Raw genomic sequence first — 18,624 nt, 5'->3', positions numbered from 1 at the left:
GCCCTCCTAATGTAACTTGAGTTCTTATATTAGTCTGCCTTTAAGAAACAAGAACAACACAGGTTTGAAAATTTCTTTTACAGATTTTTTTTGGTTTTGGAAAAATGAAAAGTATCTCTAAAAAGGATTGAGTGTTACGGAATATTGTCGGTGTTTGTTCGGGTTTTTTAAAAAAGATGAAATCAGAAAGGTTTTGGAGTCGGCAGGATACTGGCTAGTTTTCAACTGTCTATTCAGGTTTCTGTTTTCAGAAGAGAGGCAGTGCCAGACAGCCAGAAGTTTGTCTGGACTGCCTCTGTGCTCGGCAGAGGTGTGCAGTGAATTGTAAATATGGGTAGGAAGAGCAGCCCTTAGGTGGGTTATGAAACATCTGGGAAAACCTGTGCGTGACCAACTCGATTTTCCTTGTGGTTTTGCAGGTTCCAGAACCTGCTGTGGTCCCGGAAAGCCTTTGTGGACAGCGTGAAGGTCTACAACCACAGCTACATCTACATGCCAGCCTTCTCCATGAAAACAGGGACAGGACCCTCCCTGCGCGTCTACTACACCCTGGAGGATTTCGGTGCCAAGCAGGCAGTCCTTTTTGCCAACCCCAACTTCCTGCGGGACATCGGCAAGTTCTGGAAGAGCAAAGGGATCCACGCCAAGCGCCTTTCCACGGGACTTTTCCTGGTCAGCGCTGCCCTGGGGCTGTGTGAGGAAGTGACAATTTACGGCTTCTGGCCCTTCTCGGTGGACCTGCGCGGGAAGTTTATCAGCCATCATTACTATGACAATGTCCTGCCTGACTCCGGGTTCCACGCCATGCCGGAGGAGTTTCTACAGCTTTGGTTTCTTCATAAAAGTGGTGTGCTGAGAATGCAGCTAGAACCGTGTGAGGACCCTCTAATCAAGCCTTCAGCCTGAGGATCGTGGGAGTCCATCTGGGAGATCCAATAGTTCTTAATTTCTGTGCTCTCCGACAGAGAGTTCTGTTTTATGTTGGTTGTTTTTAAAGGGAAAATAATCGTGGGTCTGCATGGACCGTAAAAATGCTACTTGAAGGCCAGATGGAATATGTCCTTAATGTTTAGTGCTTTATGGAACTGGGAGGGGATGAAGTGTATCTCTCCATCAAGGCCATTCAGCAGCAGTGGGAAAACAATGTCAGAAGCAGCAGCACAGCTGAACTTTCTGGGGACGTTTATAAGTGACCAGTGTAAAAAGGGCATTAAGGCTCAGAGAGTCACCGGGCCACTCATAAGCTTTTGCTGACAGTGCCAAATATGACTGTCTGTTCCAAAATCCATTTCATTCCAGATTGGCACCCTGTAGAACTTTCCTTTTTCCTTGCTGTTTTCCTCTGTTTGGGGGGGTGTGTATGTAGGACAGCATGTGTGTGTCATTGACTCTTTGTTTCTTTTCCTTTTATTCCTTTTTTTTTGGTTCTTCTTTCTTTTTTCTTTTTTTTTTTCCCATTGGAAGGAAAAGGAAGGGCTTAAAAGCCCGAGGAGCTGAGTGCCATCAGCTGCTCTGAAGACTCTTGGGAGAGTGAAGGTGCTAAGAATCTGGTTAGAATGTCATGGGAATGCCTTGCTGCTGGGGATGGATAGACCTACACGCTGTAGGTTTTATCAGGACAGTTCAAGTCATTGCACTTGCAGCTCTGCCAGTGCTGTACTGTGGGCAAGAGCTGGTTAAGGCAAACTGGTCTGAAAATAAAACGTGTTACAAAACCAGTGGTGAAGTGCAGCCTGATTTCAGTGACCTGCTGCAAGATTTCCACAGTGACTTTCACAGTAGGGACGGTTCCTGACCTGTTTTGCTGTCCAGCCTTAGGGATTAATTCTGTATTCATTTGGACTCCAGATGTTCATGGACTGTTAAGGGTATTTGAGGGGTTCAGTGGAATGCAGAATGAGGTTCTTCAATGTGCTTATAGCAGGAAAATTGCAGAAATGAATGTAAGTGTCATTTAAAATGAGTCAAAGCTTTGAAAATCATTTCTCTGCGTGTGACTTGCTCTTCTGCTTGGATTGTAACGTTAGCCTTAAAGACTTGTTCTTCTCACACGAGATTGTCTCTGCTTAAAGAGAGTCTGGGAAATAAAACAGCCTTTGGGAGCACTGAAAAGCTGCACAGCCAGCAAGAAAAAGGAAAAAAGAGAAGGGCATGCCTTATGTAAGGCAGCTTTGCTCGCAGTGGTGAATTCTGTCAGTGTGCAGAGTGCCTGAAGGACTGTTTTATTTTGGGTTATTACTTGGGCAGCAGATGGTCCTCTCACCATGGAAATGAGAAATCTTTTTGTTGGCTTGCTTTGGTTTAGCACTGGAGGACAAGAGGAGAGTCCCAGCTCAGTCCACAGTGCAATTTCAGCTGCAAGATGTTACCTCCATTAACTTGAAAAATCCAGATCAGTGTTCTCTTTCTATTATCTTATTACTGAAAATCTAGTCAAGGTGTTGGAACAGCAAAACTGTCATCAGCTTTCCACAGCAACTTCCTGTGCTGTTCTAGCTCCAAAGTTCTAGTATTTGGGGGGATGTGTCTTATCATGTGTTGATAAGGTCTCTCCTTGTAGACTACCAGCTGCAAGTTCTATAGACCTAATTAGTTTTTTTAAAAAAGCAAAATCCATGGTTCTTCTTTAAATATGAACCTCAGTAGGATGCTGAGGAAAACGTGGTCATGTTTTTCTTTTCAGACCTGTGTTTCATCATAAAAATTTTCTTTTGGAATATGGATATTCCAAGAATAAAGTGGGCACTGTTTCATAGGATTACAGGGCAATGCTAAAGGGTAACGTGGAGATTTTGGAGTGTTCTAGTTATTGTTCTGAGAAAATCTGAATGTACCTCATAGCCCATGTTATCTTTGTCCATGTTTTTGTTAAAAGTACAGTCAGCACACTTGATAATTCATTCCCTTTCATTAGTGCTTTATCTGTGATGTGGGGACTCGGTGAGGAAGGATTTGAAAGTAAAATATTTTCCTTGCTGCTTGTTCTGGCAGAATTTGAGCGAGCTGCCTTTCTTGGAGATGAAGAGGTGCCTGTATGGTTTTTATGGTGTGCATCAAGTTTGTGCTCTTCAGCACTTCACAGATTACCTTATCTGTGAGAACAGCACTTGGAATAATGTGCTAAAATGGCACTTCAGCAGGATGCCAGCATTTCCTGGAGAGCGGGAGGGAACAAGGAGGGTAGGGGGGAATGCCTCTTTGCTGGTCATCTTTTGGTACTTTTACCAGTACTTAGGAATTCAGTTCTGAACCTCTCTGACAGCTCTCCAACCACTTGGTAATGATTTGTTCCACGTGTTGGGAAAATAATTGGATTAGAAGAGCAAGGGGAAAACAAGTATTTTGGTGGGAAAACTCTGTTGAGTGTTTCGTAATGTCTGGCTTGCTCATGTTCAACCAGTGCCCTGGAGGTGTTGTATTCCCCACCTCTGTAAGACAGAGCCTTTGAGAGTCCCTTCTGGTGTCTGCAGTCCTGATGTTTGCTAGGAGAGAGCTTCCAAGGAATTATGGGGGCAGGAGACACCCAGGCTGTGTGTGATGTGTGTGATTCTGGCTTTGTTCACATTCACATCCAGTGGGTATAACTGCATTGTGCAAAGGCAGCCATGCTTGATGAGGAAGTAATGGCTTCAAGGGTAAATAATTTTCACTGACTTCCAGGAAACTGGCAGTTGAAAAAGGGAGAGAAACAAAAGCAAATGCTCCTTTTGAGAGGCAAAATCTGTTTCAGCTGACTTGTCAGTCCATGGAAGCACTGGCCAGCAATCAGCCTTTTGTCCAGCAGGTAAAAAGGGATGCAGGAGAGTACTGCAAGTCTTTAGTGGCAAGAGCAGTCAAAAAGACAAAAATACAGCTGGGAACATGAGAGTGGCTGTTCCCTGACACAAATGTTGGAGTGAAGACACTCCATCCATGTGGAGTGTGGGGCTTGCCTTGTGGGTGTCTTGGAGGAGGGAAATCCATGTGTGGGATCACTGATATGAAATATGGCATTGCATGGAGGGGCCTGAGAATGGATCCACCTTTGGGAGGGAGGTCACTACTTGTGTTGCTATATTTTCAGTGAAGCCTTTTGAAATATTCATGTTTGTTAGTGCAATTCCCTCCTGTAGCACCTCTATTTCCACTGCCAATCCCTGAATTTCCCTGGTAGTGTAGCTAAAGCTGCCCTAATCTTTGCCAGGTTGAAAGCTACTGCAGTTCATCTTCAGTAAAAACTGGTTCAGGCTGGCTTAATGAGTTGTTAATATTCACAGTTATTAATTTTGTCTTAGAGATGACAAGGGACAGAAATGCTGGAATATTGCTCTGCCTGCATAGGAATCGTTGTCCCATGTTTGTAAGGAGAATAAGTTAAACACCTTTACAAGAGCTATGAAATCACTCTTGATGCAGTCTTTTTGGGGCTGTATATGTTTTTTGAGGAAATCAAGACCAATTTTTGAACCTGTGACAAAACTATGTAGAACTTTCCCTCCTTGTTGATTAGGAAGCCTCTGGAGCTCTTTCTAAATCAGACAAGCAAAATAGAAACCAGCAAAGCAAAATCCTAGAGAAGGGAGTGGGTGGCGTGCTCATGAGAACAAAAACATTTCTAATTTTGGCACAGACCTTGTTACAGTGCTAGGAACTCTTGCTCATGAATGTTGTATTTTTATATTTTTGCTGGAATGAAGATACCAAATTTGGTGTGAGGCAACCACTAAAGTCAAAGGTCTAAGCCTCTCTTACAGGTGAAGTTTTATGGAATATAGAAATGTTGGCTGTTTTTTTCAATTTGACTACTTCCATATTTTCATTATTTTCCTCAAAATCATGTTGTTATCTAGGCAGCTGAGTTAGCACCTCTGTGAGAGCTGAAACTAAGCTAAGCATCTGCTTTTTGAAACTCAGTGTCCTAAAATGTCACAGTTATGGAAAACCATTCCTGGGAACAGCTTGGTGAATACTGACTGAATATCAGGCTCACTCTTGCCTGTGATCAAGGAGTAAAGGCACCTTTGATCTAGAAGTGAGGAAGATGAAGGAGGTGAGTGCCATCTCACCATTTGCTGCCTCTCTGACTCTTCTTCTGCTTCATAGATTAGGAAGTATTGGAGGAAGTCCAGGTTACAGGCAGGACAAACTGTTCTCTGCTGCCACCCCCCCCAAAACACAGATATAAAAAGGGACTTACCAGCTGTTATGTTGAGTCATGGCCTCCTTCAGGACATGGTGTGGTGGAGTTTCCATTAGCTGATACTTCCAAGTAAGCAAAATTCATCAGGCTTTGTCCAGAAATGCCTATACCCCATCTCCATGGCTGTTTGAGGGGTGTTCTGGGTACTGTAGCTGCCCTGCTGTGCTGTGACCTCCTCTTCATGTTATCTGGATTTGTATTTGTGCCCCAAACCATCGTCCTAAAGGATCTCTCTTCCCTATCCTTCCAGAGGACCATTCCCTTTGGCATAGAAGTGTCTTTTTTTTTTTTTTTTGTGTCCAGCCATAAGGCAGCTAATATATTTTGTTATTTGAACTAGCTTTTCTTCTAAAGTGTTGACATATCCACCAAGACTTTAAAGTAGCTCCAAATAGAAAATATTACTTCAGCCAGGTGTTGGTAATTCCCTCACTGGAGAAGAGAAAGAGGATGGAAGAAGGATGTGTTTTTCAAGGTGATTGTTGTAAAATAATATGTTTCCTTGAATTCCCATATTTTATCTCTTGCAATCTATTATATGTTTGACTTTTTTGTAGTTTCTGAGCAGAGCAATTAGTAAAAGACTTAGAGTTCTTTTGTTAAATATTAACAAACTCATTTCCCTTAGCGGAATGCAAAGAGCCAGCAGGAGGCTTAACCTATCCTCACTGGCTGATGTTTTTTTGGCAGCAGTGAGTACTTAAACAGCTACTCATTCCTCCCTGAGTATTCATTTCCATCAGTTTTTATTGCAGCAGGTTGAGCCCTGGTGTATTTAGCCTCTTCATCTTAATTCATGTGCTTCAGAATGAACCTCCCTGTGCTTTTCAGCTGTTCTTGGGCTGGGGGGGAAGAGTGTTGCTATTTGCAAATGCTTGGGTAGGTTCTGCACAACCAGAGGAGAGGAACTGCCAGATTCAGGCTTTTCCTGGCTGTTCTCTGCAGGACTGTGCAAACGCTCCAGCTGTGGCTGTGAGATCCAGCTGTGCAGGACAGAGTGCAGCTGCAGCCTTCTCCCCAGGGCTGGATGGTTTGCTGTGGCCACTGCTGTGGCTCTGCTGTGCCCACCGAGGCCACCCTGGGCAGGCTCAGGAGCAGGGCAGCAGCTCTGGGAGCTCTGTGATCCCACATAATCACCCATGGCACTGTAAGCCCTGCCCTGCTTCTCAGCCAGCAGTGCTGGGCTTGCTGGAAAGGATGGCAGCTCATCCCTTTGGAGGCCAGCCTGCTTCCAGCAGCACTTGGAATCCCTGGCAAGTCTCTGGAGGTCCTATTAAAGCTGCATCTGAAATTTCTGTCTGTGTTTTCCCTCAGCTGTGGAGGGGCTCAGCTTTGTGCTGAGCTGAATATTTATCCTGGCTGGGACCCTGGAAGGCAAGGGAACCTTTAGCACTCTGACCATGTGGAATTTACTGTGTTAGTTGATGTCTTCACCTTCCAAGTTAAACCCTTTTTTTCCCTCAATTTATCCTGGATTTAACTCCCATGAGTGAATCCAGAGTGAGTTTAAGAAAGCAGCGCCAGCAGTAATTGTTCTCTGGGTTTATGAATAAGATGGTGTTCAGTAAAACACTAAAGTACCTTTTGGACAGCTCCTGCTGATTTCTAATTGTATATTCAATTAATTGTTTCGCTCAGATGGGACCCATAGCAGAGATGAGTTGCATCATTTTCTGTTTATTGGAAGGAAACAATTACAGAAGCTTAATGCATTTCAAGCTAAATTCTTGTCAACAACTTAAGGAATCTTCCTTCTGCAGGAAGCTTTGTTATTTTGTGATTATCTCAGTAGTAAATGAAAAATTTTCACTGAAAGTAAATGCACAGAGGAAAAGCAATTTTGATTTGAACTGCATAATCTGGAGCACTGAGACCTCAATTCAAGTCTCTACTCAGGTATCTCCAACAAAGATTTTGGTGTTCTGCAAAAGTGCCACATTCACAACTCATTTTTTCTTCTGTGCATGGGTTTTTGTAGAAAATGCCTGAATTTTTTTTTTTTTTATGAACCCTCCATGTGCTGAAAATAAACACTCCTTCTTCAGGAAGTGTTCTTATTGGGTACCCATCATGCATATGCAGTGTAGAACTGCCAGAAGATGTCCAGTTTTCAGGAAAATGCTGATTTGGAGTAGTCTGGCAAGACTCCTTTGAGCATGTGAGTTGACTGCTGCCTCTTGAGCTGTAGAGTTTGGGCAGATGACACAGAGTGTGCTGCACTGGCAGAAAAAAGGATATTTTAGCCACGGCTCTGCCTCCTTGATATCTCCCACTGCTGAGTGATATTTCTTCGTTCTGTGAGGACCCTTCAAGGACTCTGATCCTGCAGATCAGTAATGTGTTTACTGGTTTTAAAGGCCTGCACTTTGGACTGAAAACTCCAAGGAGCATGGAAATGCCTGGAAATTATGTCCTGTAGTGTATTATCATTTGGTCATGGTGCATGGTTTGGCCTCTTACAAAACATATCCATAAAAATTATTTTATCTGGGTATCCAAAAGCCATTTTATCTGAGTGTGAGACTTGCATATAGGAGGAGGTCACTGGAAGGTGACTGCCTGATGCTGCAGAGTGCCAGCACTTCCAGAAAACCGCTGTGGTTTTATTTCTATCAATAATGAAATCCCCACTGAGCCAATATTGGGTTAGATCAGCTCTCAGTGCTCTTGAAACTCCCACTCCATAAGCATTTCTAAGAATTGTTCCATGCAAAGGCAGAAACAGGAGATTTTTCTTTTTCTTCTTCATCCACATCACCTTGCATTGAAAAAGAAACAAAGAGTCAGTCAGAGCTCTTACCCTTTTCAGAGGTCTCTGGAGACTCCCTGAATAATAGAGAGGTACACACTTACATAAATACAAACAAAATAGCCTGAAGTCTATGGCTCAGGTGCTGCTTAGTATCTTGAAGAATTACTTTCAAATAATTTAGAGGGGAAAAAATTGCAAAAATTTTATATGTGAAAAATATCCCCTATTTTTTTTTCTCCTAAAATGCACTAATAACTGAAGAAACCATGTCAGAGATTTGTGAAGTTTCCCTAGTTCCCAAATTATTCTGCACTTCTAGCTTCGTATTCAAGTCCATACTTCTGCAAAGCTTCCAATTCTAGATTATTCTGTGTGGTGTCCATAGATTTAAAAAAAAGAAAAGTTATACTCCTAGTGTAGTCAAAAAAAAAAGAAAACCAAGCTCAGGACAGAGGTTCAGCTCTTCTGAAATTTGTTCATGTGATGTCATTTAGTAGTGGTGGCCAAAGAAGTAGACAAAGATCAGGAAGGCAATAAAAGCACAAAAGGACACTATTTCTGGTAAAGGTAAAGGGATGGAAGCATTTAAATGCTTGGAACTCAAAGTTAGTAATAGATGTTAGGTCTTTATTCCTTTGCTTCTCTTTCCCTCGTGTTTTGCTGGGGTGAAACTTGCTGTGTTCACAAGTTGCTTAAAACTTTCTCTGCACTACATTGAACTTTCCTCTGGCTCTAAATAACAGACAAAAAACACTTCAGGTTTATCAATATTTGTATGCAGCATTTTACATCTTCCTAGTACTACTCTATTCACTCATCATTAAATGAAGGCTTTCTTATTTCCACTACTATTTATCCCAGAGTTTTGAAGCCTTTCTTCCTGTGGTGATGTCTCTGATAGGTGAATGGAGATTAGTTTTAGCACAGATGTTGTCAGAATTAGTTAACTCATGCTTGGGAAGTAAAGTGAAAAAAACCCAGGAATTTTACTAAGGTTGTCTGTTTTGAACAGTGAAAACAAGCAAATGAACCACCCCTTTTATCTGAGTGAATTTATGCTTTTGTGTTAAAATCCTCCCCCATTGTTAGGAAGTACAAATAAGAACATTACCTTCAGGGAACACCTGGATTGTAGGAAACAAAAAAAGCTGTGCATTTTAAATGAGAAAAGAAGGTTTTCTCCTCTCTGCCATGCCCTTCAATTCATAAACCAAATTCTCTGCTCTCTTTCACTGTTCTGACTCGTGTCAAAGCAATAGAATTGCCTGGATTTGAACCAGTTGTCCTCAAACCTGAGGGAATTCGTCCTATGAAAATTTCAAATTATTTTAAAGCACTTAGTCAAAGGTTCCTATTCTGTGTTCTACCCATTCTTTTTTCCCCACAAGTGCAGACCTTGATGCTGTTTGTTGGTTGCTTTCATGAGGCAAAAATCTCACTGCATTTCAAACTTCACAGGAAGGAGTCACAGATTGAAATCAGATCACGATCTGTGTCACATCCTTGTTTCATGGAAGTGATCCATGGGCTGCTTGATCTGTCAAGTGTATTGGATGAGCCAAGTGGAAATGAAAAAAGGGATTTTTCTACAGTGGGAAGCTTCACCATTCACTGGCTGTGACTGGGAATTAGATATCCTCAAGTAATTTATTATTCTTGATGGATCTGATGTCTGTGAGTGTTTCCACTCATTGTCAAATAATTTTGTTACAATTTATTGATGGAATGGGATGATCTTTTCCCCCTGCTTTTCGACTGCAATTCTTCTTTTCTGATAGTGTTTGCAGGGAAGAAATCCTTTTTTCTTCTCTCTTTTTTTTTTTTAACCACAATTTATATCTAAGGCGTAATTCTAATCTCAAATGCTGGTTTTCTTAAAAATGTTGGTCTTATGCTTAATTCATGTGTTGTGCACAATATTTTCATAACAGTTCTTATGTTTTAAGTGATGAAATCTCAACAAATTACCTTCCTCTTTAAAAGCTGAAAGATTTTCTGGCTTTCATAAACCCCAGTTTGGCTGCAAAGTGTCTTTGGGTTTTATCCTAAATTGAACACAGTCACGTTGTGAATCTGTGGAATACCTTAATACACTCGTAGTCAATCAGATGTCAGTAAAATAAAAATTAATTTCCAAGATATCCTTCAGCTTCAGTTAAAAACAAGTTTTCTCCTCAATAATGGTCTGTAACTGCCATGGTGATACAAATATTTTTTGTTTTTATTTTATGTCTCATGGAAGTTACAAGGACCTCTAAGCTTTTCTATTTGTTACACACACCAGACACGTGGCTTTAACGTGTGTTAATGCTGTTTCCATCTGGCTGTTTCTGAAAGCTCCAGAGAAAAGCAAACAAGCAAAGACACCAAGGAAATTAAAGGTGCCTCGCTGTGATGTTTAGAATTTCTAGAGTGATACATTGCTCTGATAATGAACTGTGAAATGTAGCATGTGGATGATGATGAATGTAAAAACCTGCATGTGTTTTTATTTGAATGTCCCTGTGTCCCTGAGATGGATTATTAGTATGAGCTCTGTAGTGTAAAAATACTGAAAAGAGAAGAGAAATTGAAAGAAGATAATTCTTGCAGGTTTTGCAGTGAACCACATCCCCTTTTGACTATTTCTCCTTTTCATACTCACATTTGGTAAGGTGGTCTTTACCATTAGGATGGTAATAAACAAACTGCTCTCTTCCTAAAGTGAAATCTGCTTCTTTCCAGCACTGTAAGGGACAATCTAGTTGCATTTCCAGCCCATCTGATTTATTCCCAGGCATGGGCTCACGGTGCTGCCCTGGCTGGGAGAGCAGTCAGGTTCCCTGGTGATGCCATGCCATGTGTTCCCTGCCCACATCCTGCATCCCATGGTCTGTCCCTGGGCCAGAGATAAGTGACTGTGCTTTGGTGCTTTTTGCTGCTTATGGCTAGAAGCTGAAGTGCAAACTAAACCCCTGTGAAATCTTTCCATTTCTTGTAGGCACAGCCACAACTTGGAGGAGTTGTATGCTTGATCAGAACAGAAACGGGCTGGGGAAAGGTTTTTCAAAATCATTCATTTTGCATTTACCTCGCTGAGGTATTTCCAAGAAGTCAGTGATTTCCCAAGGCACCAACATGTGTTGTTGGAGTTGCAGCCATCCTGACTATCTGCCCAGCCAGGGGACCAGGGAACATCACTGGGGTTATCCCAGCTCCCTGGTGTGTTTTACTTTGGGAACAAACCAGGTTATTTGAAGGCAAGCAGCCCAGGAAGCACTGCTGGAAAGCTTCTGTTTGCTTCTCCCTGTAGTTGCAAGGTCCCTGCTGTCACCTTCTCTGTCATACTATCTCAGACCTCTTGCTTTGTGGCTGAGCCTGCCTGTGAGGGGACAAAGCCTCCAGGAAGTGGTGTTTGGATCAGTGGCACTGCCAGGCCATAAAGGGGTGTTGGGAAGGAGCTCTGTGCTGGAGAAAACAAGATTTGGGATCAGTCTGTGGTTTGCAGGAATGCTGGTGTGCAAAGCCCAGGCAGGACTGACACAAGGTTTCTCCTGGCTCTTTAGGGACTGGGCACAGTTGCCATTTTTGCTCTCACAATATTCCCAAGGGAGCCATGTGATGTGGGATGTCAGTGTTAGCTGGTAAATTCTACTACTTTCATTTGCATTCCTTCTTCTCTTGCCCAGTCTGTTGAAAAAGTGTGATGGTAATGTGGTAGTTCGATGTCTTGAGGTGATTTTAAAGTAGATAAGCAAACCATTATGCCTCTGAGATTGCATAATTCCATGGATTTGTCCTACCTCCAGTGCCCGGCGTGTAATACTTCTTGTCTCATTCCTGATGTGTGTGAGCTTCACAGGCTGGATTTCGTGTCCAAATGACAGGAGCACTTGGGTGAACATCCCAAATCGTTGCTTTTCTGGCGCGCTCAGGGGCAAAGGTACTTGTGTGGAGTGTGTAAAACATCCCAAAGCATGGTGTTGTTCTGAGTCTTGTGATTAGGGCTTCGATCTAATTCACTCTCCAATGTAGCAAATGTTTGCTGTCAGCCAACACTGTTACAAGGACTAAGGGAATCTCTTTCTTTGCCCTGCAATAATGTATTTTCTATGATTATGTCAGTAGAATTTGTTCATTTTTCAAGTAGTGTGCAGTGCTCCTTTGAAGAATGTCCCTTTTTCAGGTGGTTTCATGGTGACTGTACCCCAAAATGTCTAGATGTCTCTCAATAGCAAAAATTGCTTTGTTATTGAATGTATTATTTATTAACAGTATCTTGTCTTTTTCTAGTTGCATTTTACAAAATGTGCCACAAGCATCTCATGTGATTTTTATAAGGGAAGTCTTATTTATAATGTTTGTGCAAGTGGATGGAAACAAATAACGATTTTATAGTAGCCCATGCCTTTTTTCATAGCTGCAGAGTCTTAATGAGCATGATCAGAAGGGACAGGCTCATTGTTTCATTTAATTTTGATGGAGTTTTTCAAAGTTAACTATTATGTTATTCATTATTTGAAATTAATTATCTTAACAAATAAATATCGCCATTTTAAGAAATGAAAAGAGTATTTGTGGGGCTTCTTTTTCTTCTCTCTGTTCCTCGCTGTCTAACCCAGTATGTCCAAATAATGAAGGTAATTTCCTGTTCCTCTTTACATTTCAAACCTCCCCACCTCAGCCCCCTTTAAAAGCAAGGGAGGATAAAGGGTCAGATAATCCTGGCCACTCCAGGGACACTTGGAGTAGAGTTCCTCAGCCTGGGAGGTCTCAAAAAGCAAACATCTCTGTTTTGATTTTATTGGAAGGATTATCCATAGCAAAGGTGGTCTCTGCTGAGGTAAGAGGGAAAGACAGAAGTTCCCTTTCCTTCAGCCATGGTGGTTCTTTGTCAAAAACCTGTGTTTCAAAATGAGTGTGAGACCATTTAACTTCCAGTTTGCTGGGGTGTGGGCAGATGTAAATTGCTGATGTAAATTGATATGAATAGCCAGTCAAGGATAATCCCAGTGACTGTGTTTATGCTAGAAATCCTCAGATTATGCTTTACCTTTCCTTGGCTCTCTCACATTTATTTCCTTTCTCTAAATGCATGTTCCTACACAGTGATTAAATGAGAGTTCCCCATTATTCTGTTAATATTTCTTAGTTTTTTGAATATACCATCTCCATCAGGGTGACTGTCTCGATTTCATCCTGTTGCAAAGAGGGTCAGATGGCAGTGAGGGCTCAGAAAATGAGAACTCCTTGCTTCTGACAGCTCCTGCCAGGGGAGCTCTCCATGGGTGGAATCTTCTGTGCAGGATGCCTCTGCCAGTGCTTCTTCATGAAGGCAAAATTGCCTTGGAAGGTGGGAAACCCAGGTCAGATCTCCAGGTCCTTGAAGGTACATTGCACTTTGAGCTGGTGAAATGCCACTTGAAAGGGATGTCTTGCAGTTTTTCCTTTGGAAAAGAATCCTACCTTAGTTACACCACTGATCCCAGGTGTTTTTGTTTAGCCCCTGTGCCTCTTCTTCCCAGCCCTTAACCTTGATACACAGATACTCATTCTTTGCATGAAGATGTTCTGTGAAAAGGCAAAATGTTGGCAGTACCAGGGCCTCAGAATTCCTTCTGTCTGGCTTTGACAGGAGATGCCTGACTGTGAAGCGAAGGTCATGGCTGGGACAAGAGAAGCACATCCAATGTGGAAAACTCTCTTGGTATCTCACTTTAAATCCTTTTCCACCCAGATTTCCAGCCCACCATCACGTACCCAGCTTGGACAGCCTGGTGTGGCTGCTACTTTTTGGCTTCTAAGTATCTGTTTCCTTGATGTGTTTTTCCAGTTCATCCCTGCACAGCATTTTAGCAGAAGTGTTGCACATCTTCTGCTGTTTGATCTGGGTGTCTGGTGGAAAACACACTCCTAAATGCAAAGGGCAGCTGGCAGAGAGAGCTGCAGTGCTGTTGATGAGGATGGGTTAATGGAGATATTCCCATCTGGTGCAATTTTGCCTGACTGTTGAGAGGTTTTGTGGAGTTGATGCATCTTTGGTGGAGTCGAGGCACGCTGGGATCTACCAGCTGCTTGGGACATTTTGCTGCAGCCTGTTGAGCAGCAGTGAGATGTCAGCCTCCATCAGGCAGCAGATGATGTGCAGCACGCGCTGTCTTCCTAACGACCACTGAAATTGTGGGTAATGTGAGTAACAACTTCAGGAAGAGGATTTTCAGGAGCAAACGTGGGACTTGGGACAAAAGCCTTCAGTTGTGAGTTCTGCTGCAGATTGCCTCCTTAACACCTCAAGTTGATCAACCACTTCATGTCAAATTGCTGCTCTTTGTCAACGAGGACCAATTCTTTGCAGTCTCTTGGATATTAAGGTAAAATATTTTTAAAGAACTCTAAAAATTCTGGCTGAGAGAATTGGAGTCTTGAAATAAACAAGCTGCCTGCCCAAAGTTCCTCCAGTTGAACACTAGTCCCAGGGCACCACGACATTTTGTGTTGCCATATCTGCTTAGAGAATATTTTAAGTGTGCCACAACCACAGATACTGCACTATGTCCATCTCAATGTCCATCCCTGCAGTCTTTTCTGGTCCTACTTCTTTCTTTTTGAGGTAAAAGTCTTAGAATTCCACAGAATCTCAATTACAAGGTTTCTTTTCGCTGTTTTCAGAGGTTGTCAAATCAGATCTTACTCACCTCCAACTCGTGGCCTCTTCCCTGAGAACTTCAAGTTCTGCAAGTCTGGGGATGAAATTTAAAATTTACAAGTAGAACATTTTTGCATTTTCTTTAATCGACTTGTTCTATTTAATTTCTGTGTACAAATATATGTGTATATATATACATACACATATCTTGGGTTTGGTGAAAAGGCTTTAGATATCTCAAGTAGACTTCTGACTAAAGAGAGATTTAAATGCAACCCCCTTGGATATCTGGATATTTTTATGAAAGAATGTTAGGACTCACCTACTTGCTGTTAAAAGGTCTGCATGGGTCCCTTTTGTAAAGAACAAAAAGAACTAATTTAATTTTCTTGAAAGATACTGGGAGGTGGAATTATTTACTCTGATCCACTCTGCTACAGACTCCTTTTGTTTTGTAGGCATTTAACAGGGGTAAGACTGTAATGTGGTTTAGACCCTGTCCTTGTCTCAAAAATTTTGATCCAGTTCTCAAAAAGCTGAGAATTCTCAAAAACACTGTAGTGTTTTCAGTATTTTGATGTCAGTTCATCCACTTCATATTTTTCCTTTATTATGTACCCATAACTGAGCAAAAGCCCAGGGTTTTCTTAACCAATACAAGCAATGCAGACATCTTAAAAAATTGTTTTAAAAAATCAAGTACTTACATATACTGCCAAAGAGAAAGAAGTCAGTACCACTAAAAAAAAAAAAAGGATTCTAGGTAATTTTCAGGCAGGATTTATGCATTGATTTCTTGGAGCTTTGTATTCATTTTTTCGGATTACAACTGGTGATACTTGCAGATCTACCTGCAAAGACCTATTATGCAAAAATATTTCATAAGACATAGAGTACTTTCCCAAAAAGGGAATGTTCTTTTACTGTGTTATGCAGGCTTACTACCAAAAAACATAGATGATGAGGAAATGCTATTCAGAATCCCTGTTTTAGAAATTATCTGCCAGGATACTAAAAATAAAATACAACTCAGTGTGCTGAATTACCATCAGATTCTGTGTGGTGTTTAAATTTAAAAAGAAGTATTCCAAAATAAGACAAAGTTCTTGAAAATCAAGCAAGTGTAAGATTTTCCAGTGAAAAGATGAAACTGAATATATGCATGTGAGAGACAAGACAAAGCTCAAAATAGTTCAGCTGCATTCTCTTGTACAACCCTGTGCCATAACAGAGAATTTTTATCTTGATTTAAAATGTCTTTCAGAGTGTATTTGGAATCTAGATCTCCCAAAAATTGTTTGGCTCAAGTTGTTAAAATGAAGATTCAGTTTGAAAAAGCAGTTTAACAAATGTTACAACTCATCCACAGCAGGTCAGGTGCTTTGCTTCCCTCATGCTCCCCATCTCCAAATCCACCACTCGTTGCCATTGGGACACCAGCTGGCTTCTGACAAATGCTCAGGGAGAGAAACCACCTTTGGTGACACACCAGACACGTCTGGGGATGGGGAAAGTGTGACAAAAACATGACAAGGGAAGGAAATCCCGAGTGACAGCCCCATGGCCCTGGGTCTGGTAAGTGACACAGCATTTCAGGCTGAGATTGCACATGGCCTGTCAGCTCTGCTTGAGCTCTGGGATTATCAGCTGTCAGGATGGATGATTGTTAGAGATGTCAGCTGTCCTCAGAGTTTAAGTCTGATAGGAAAATGGCAAGTGCAGTGTTTTTTAGGAGGGACAGGCTTGGGGACAGTCCTTGTGGCAGGAGGGCTTGGGAGGGCAGCAAGCTGTGTGTCAAGTCAACAATGTGGGCTTGCTGTGGCCAGTGACTGTGTGGTGTGGCCAGGAGGCTGAGGCAGGGGATTTTCCCATGTGAAGTCATTGAATCAGCATCTGGAATGCTACATCTGATTCTGGGGTTGGGCCAGCTGGCCTCTCAAAGTCCCTTCCAACCCAAACCCTGATTGTTCAAACTGTGAGCACTTCCTTTGATCCCACTGCCCTGCCAGCTTGGGAACTATTGATGGGGTGAGAGTGCTGCTGTTTCCTCCCTGGGGCTGCTCAGGAGCCCAAGGAGCTCCCTGTTGGCTTTCCCAAGTGCAGGTGTTGTGGCTGACAAAGGAGGACAGCCAGGCAGTGTGAGGGGTGTGTATCTGCTCAGCTGGTGGGACAGGGGAAGGTGGCTGCAAATGGGCTGCAGCATCTCCACTTTCATCTTTCCCAATTGTTTGAGTGCTTCACATTTCTCCTTTTCTTCCATTTCATCTCCCACCTCTTGCTCCTTTTCTGGTCCCCAGACTTCTCCCTCCCCTCAGGGCCCTGCTGTTTGGGGTGTTCCCTGCCCACTCCCCCACTCTGAGAGATCCTCCAAGCCCCACGTTGTTCCCACTCAGATCCCCACTGGCATTGCTACAGCTCCACATTAAAGATATTTGACAGACTGAGGCAGATGCTGTAGGGAAAAATTCCACAAAAGTAGCCTGGAGGAAGCAAATGCTTTTTCATTGGTGCATATTTTGATGGTCTGAACTCTAGAAAGCTCATGGCAACAGCACTGAATAGAAAAGAGGGATAAATAACTATTTATTCTGTGTAAAAAGAAGGGAGTCCTGTTTGACCAAAAAAAAAAAGTTCAAAAGAGAAAAAGGAGTACAGAAAACCAATACAGCTGAAAAGGTGCTTTTGAAGATGATGCAAACACCATCCTTCTGACAAATACTGGTATCTGTCCATAATTCAGATGGGTATTACCTGCTGCCTAAGCCTGTCATAAAACTTAATTTTTATAAAAGCATGAGCAATTCTGAGTTCATAGATCCCCTGGGCTTAATTCTGCAAACCCTGCTGGCACCAGGCAGGGCTCAGAACAGATGTACCTGGAAAATGGGAAGGGATATTATGCAAGCTCTTTCACAGATGTCTGGCACAGGTTGGCCATGCTCGGGGTGCACTGACAGCAACACAAACCCATGGAACAGGGTGGGATTGCTGATCTAAAGTACTCTGTGCAGAAAAAGAAGCCTTGTAAATTAAAATTATCATCTTTGTGCCCTGCTCTGGATCCTCTCCAGTCTGTCCACATCATTTTTGTGTGGTGGGAACCAAAACTGGACACAGAATTCCAGGCATGGCCTGACAAATACTGAGTAGAGTGGGAAAATGACTCCTTTCTGTCTGCTGGTCGTGTCCTTGTTGATGCAACTCAGCATCCTCTTGGCTTTTTTTTTTTTTGCTTGTTTTCCACCAGGATCTAGCATAAAATTGATAGTTGAAGAGATCTGATTAGCAGGTAAAGTTTGGGAAGGTATCAGCACTGCAGGGACTTGAGTCAGAGGGGATGTAAATAGAAAAGAGTTCTCCAAGTCCAGTAACTAAAGCTGGTTGGCTTTTGTATCTGTTATTTTTGTCTCAGCTGGCTGATTTTCTGGATTAGAATACTCTGTGTTTGGTTCAAGTTCAAACTAGGTAACAATTTCTTTTCCAGTCGTTGAATAGCTGAGTAAGCAGTGATGGGGATTGCTTGGACAGGTTCTTGTCACTGGTTCATGTCAAGAGCAAGAGCCTTGTGTGGACATTGCATCAGCAGTGCTGCCAGAATGGAAACCATTCGGGGAAGATCTTTAGATCTATATTTCTTTTCTTATTTTCATTTTCTTTTTATCTTCTTTAAAAAAAAACATATTATCAAACTGGCCTGCTCTGTGTGGATGTGCACCTACATTTTTCCTTAATAATGGGCTAATATAGGACCAACTATGTTGGTGGGAATGTTCCTCACATGAAGGAATAGGTTCCTCTTTTTCCAGCTTGGTTACAGTGCAGGGCATTTACTATTTCATAACTTGCCAGACAATATTTTCCTTCTCCCTTCTGCTTCTCATTAAGAAATGATTGTTGAAGCCTGTCTCGAGATATAATGTGATTATAAGGAATGTGTTCATGTTTTAATCCATTTTCAATAGTTCATAAGTCTTTTGCCATGCAATTAATGAAACAGAATATGAACCAGACTTTTCTGATTTCAGACGGATGTGTAAGGGGAAAAGTTCAATTCCATGTTAAAGAAAC

General features: G+C 42.1%; 1 protein-coding gene across 1 annotated transcript in view; it reads left to right on the top strand.

Annotated features, from left to right (window-relative positions):
• Positions 1-12,479, top strand: part of ST8SIA1 (ST8 alpha-N-acetyl-neuraminide alpha-2,8-sialyltransferase 1) — a 102,893-nt gene extending 90,414 nt beyond the window's left edge. Inside the window, exon 5 of the mRNA XM_085049142.1 lies at positions 420-12,479. Coding sequence (XP_084905268.1) covers positions 420-906 — 487 coding nt within the window. The 3' untranslated portion in view covers positions 907-12,479. The remainder of the gene's footprint in view (positions 1-419) is intronic.
• The last annotated feature ends 6,145 nt before the right edge of the window (positions 12,480-18,624 follow it).

Source organism: Lichenostomus cassidix, chromosome 1Aa, assembly GCF_008360975.1.
Source record: "Lichenostomus cassidix isolate B80296 chromosome 1Aa, HeHo_3.0, whole genome shotgun sequence".
NCBI lineage: Eukaryota > Metazoa > Chordata > Aves > Passeriformes > Meliphagidae > Lichenostomus > Lichenostomus cassidix.
Note: the sequence above shows the minus strand (reverse complement) of the source record. Positions and strands in the feature narration are given on the sequence as shown.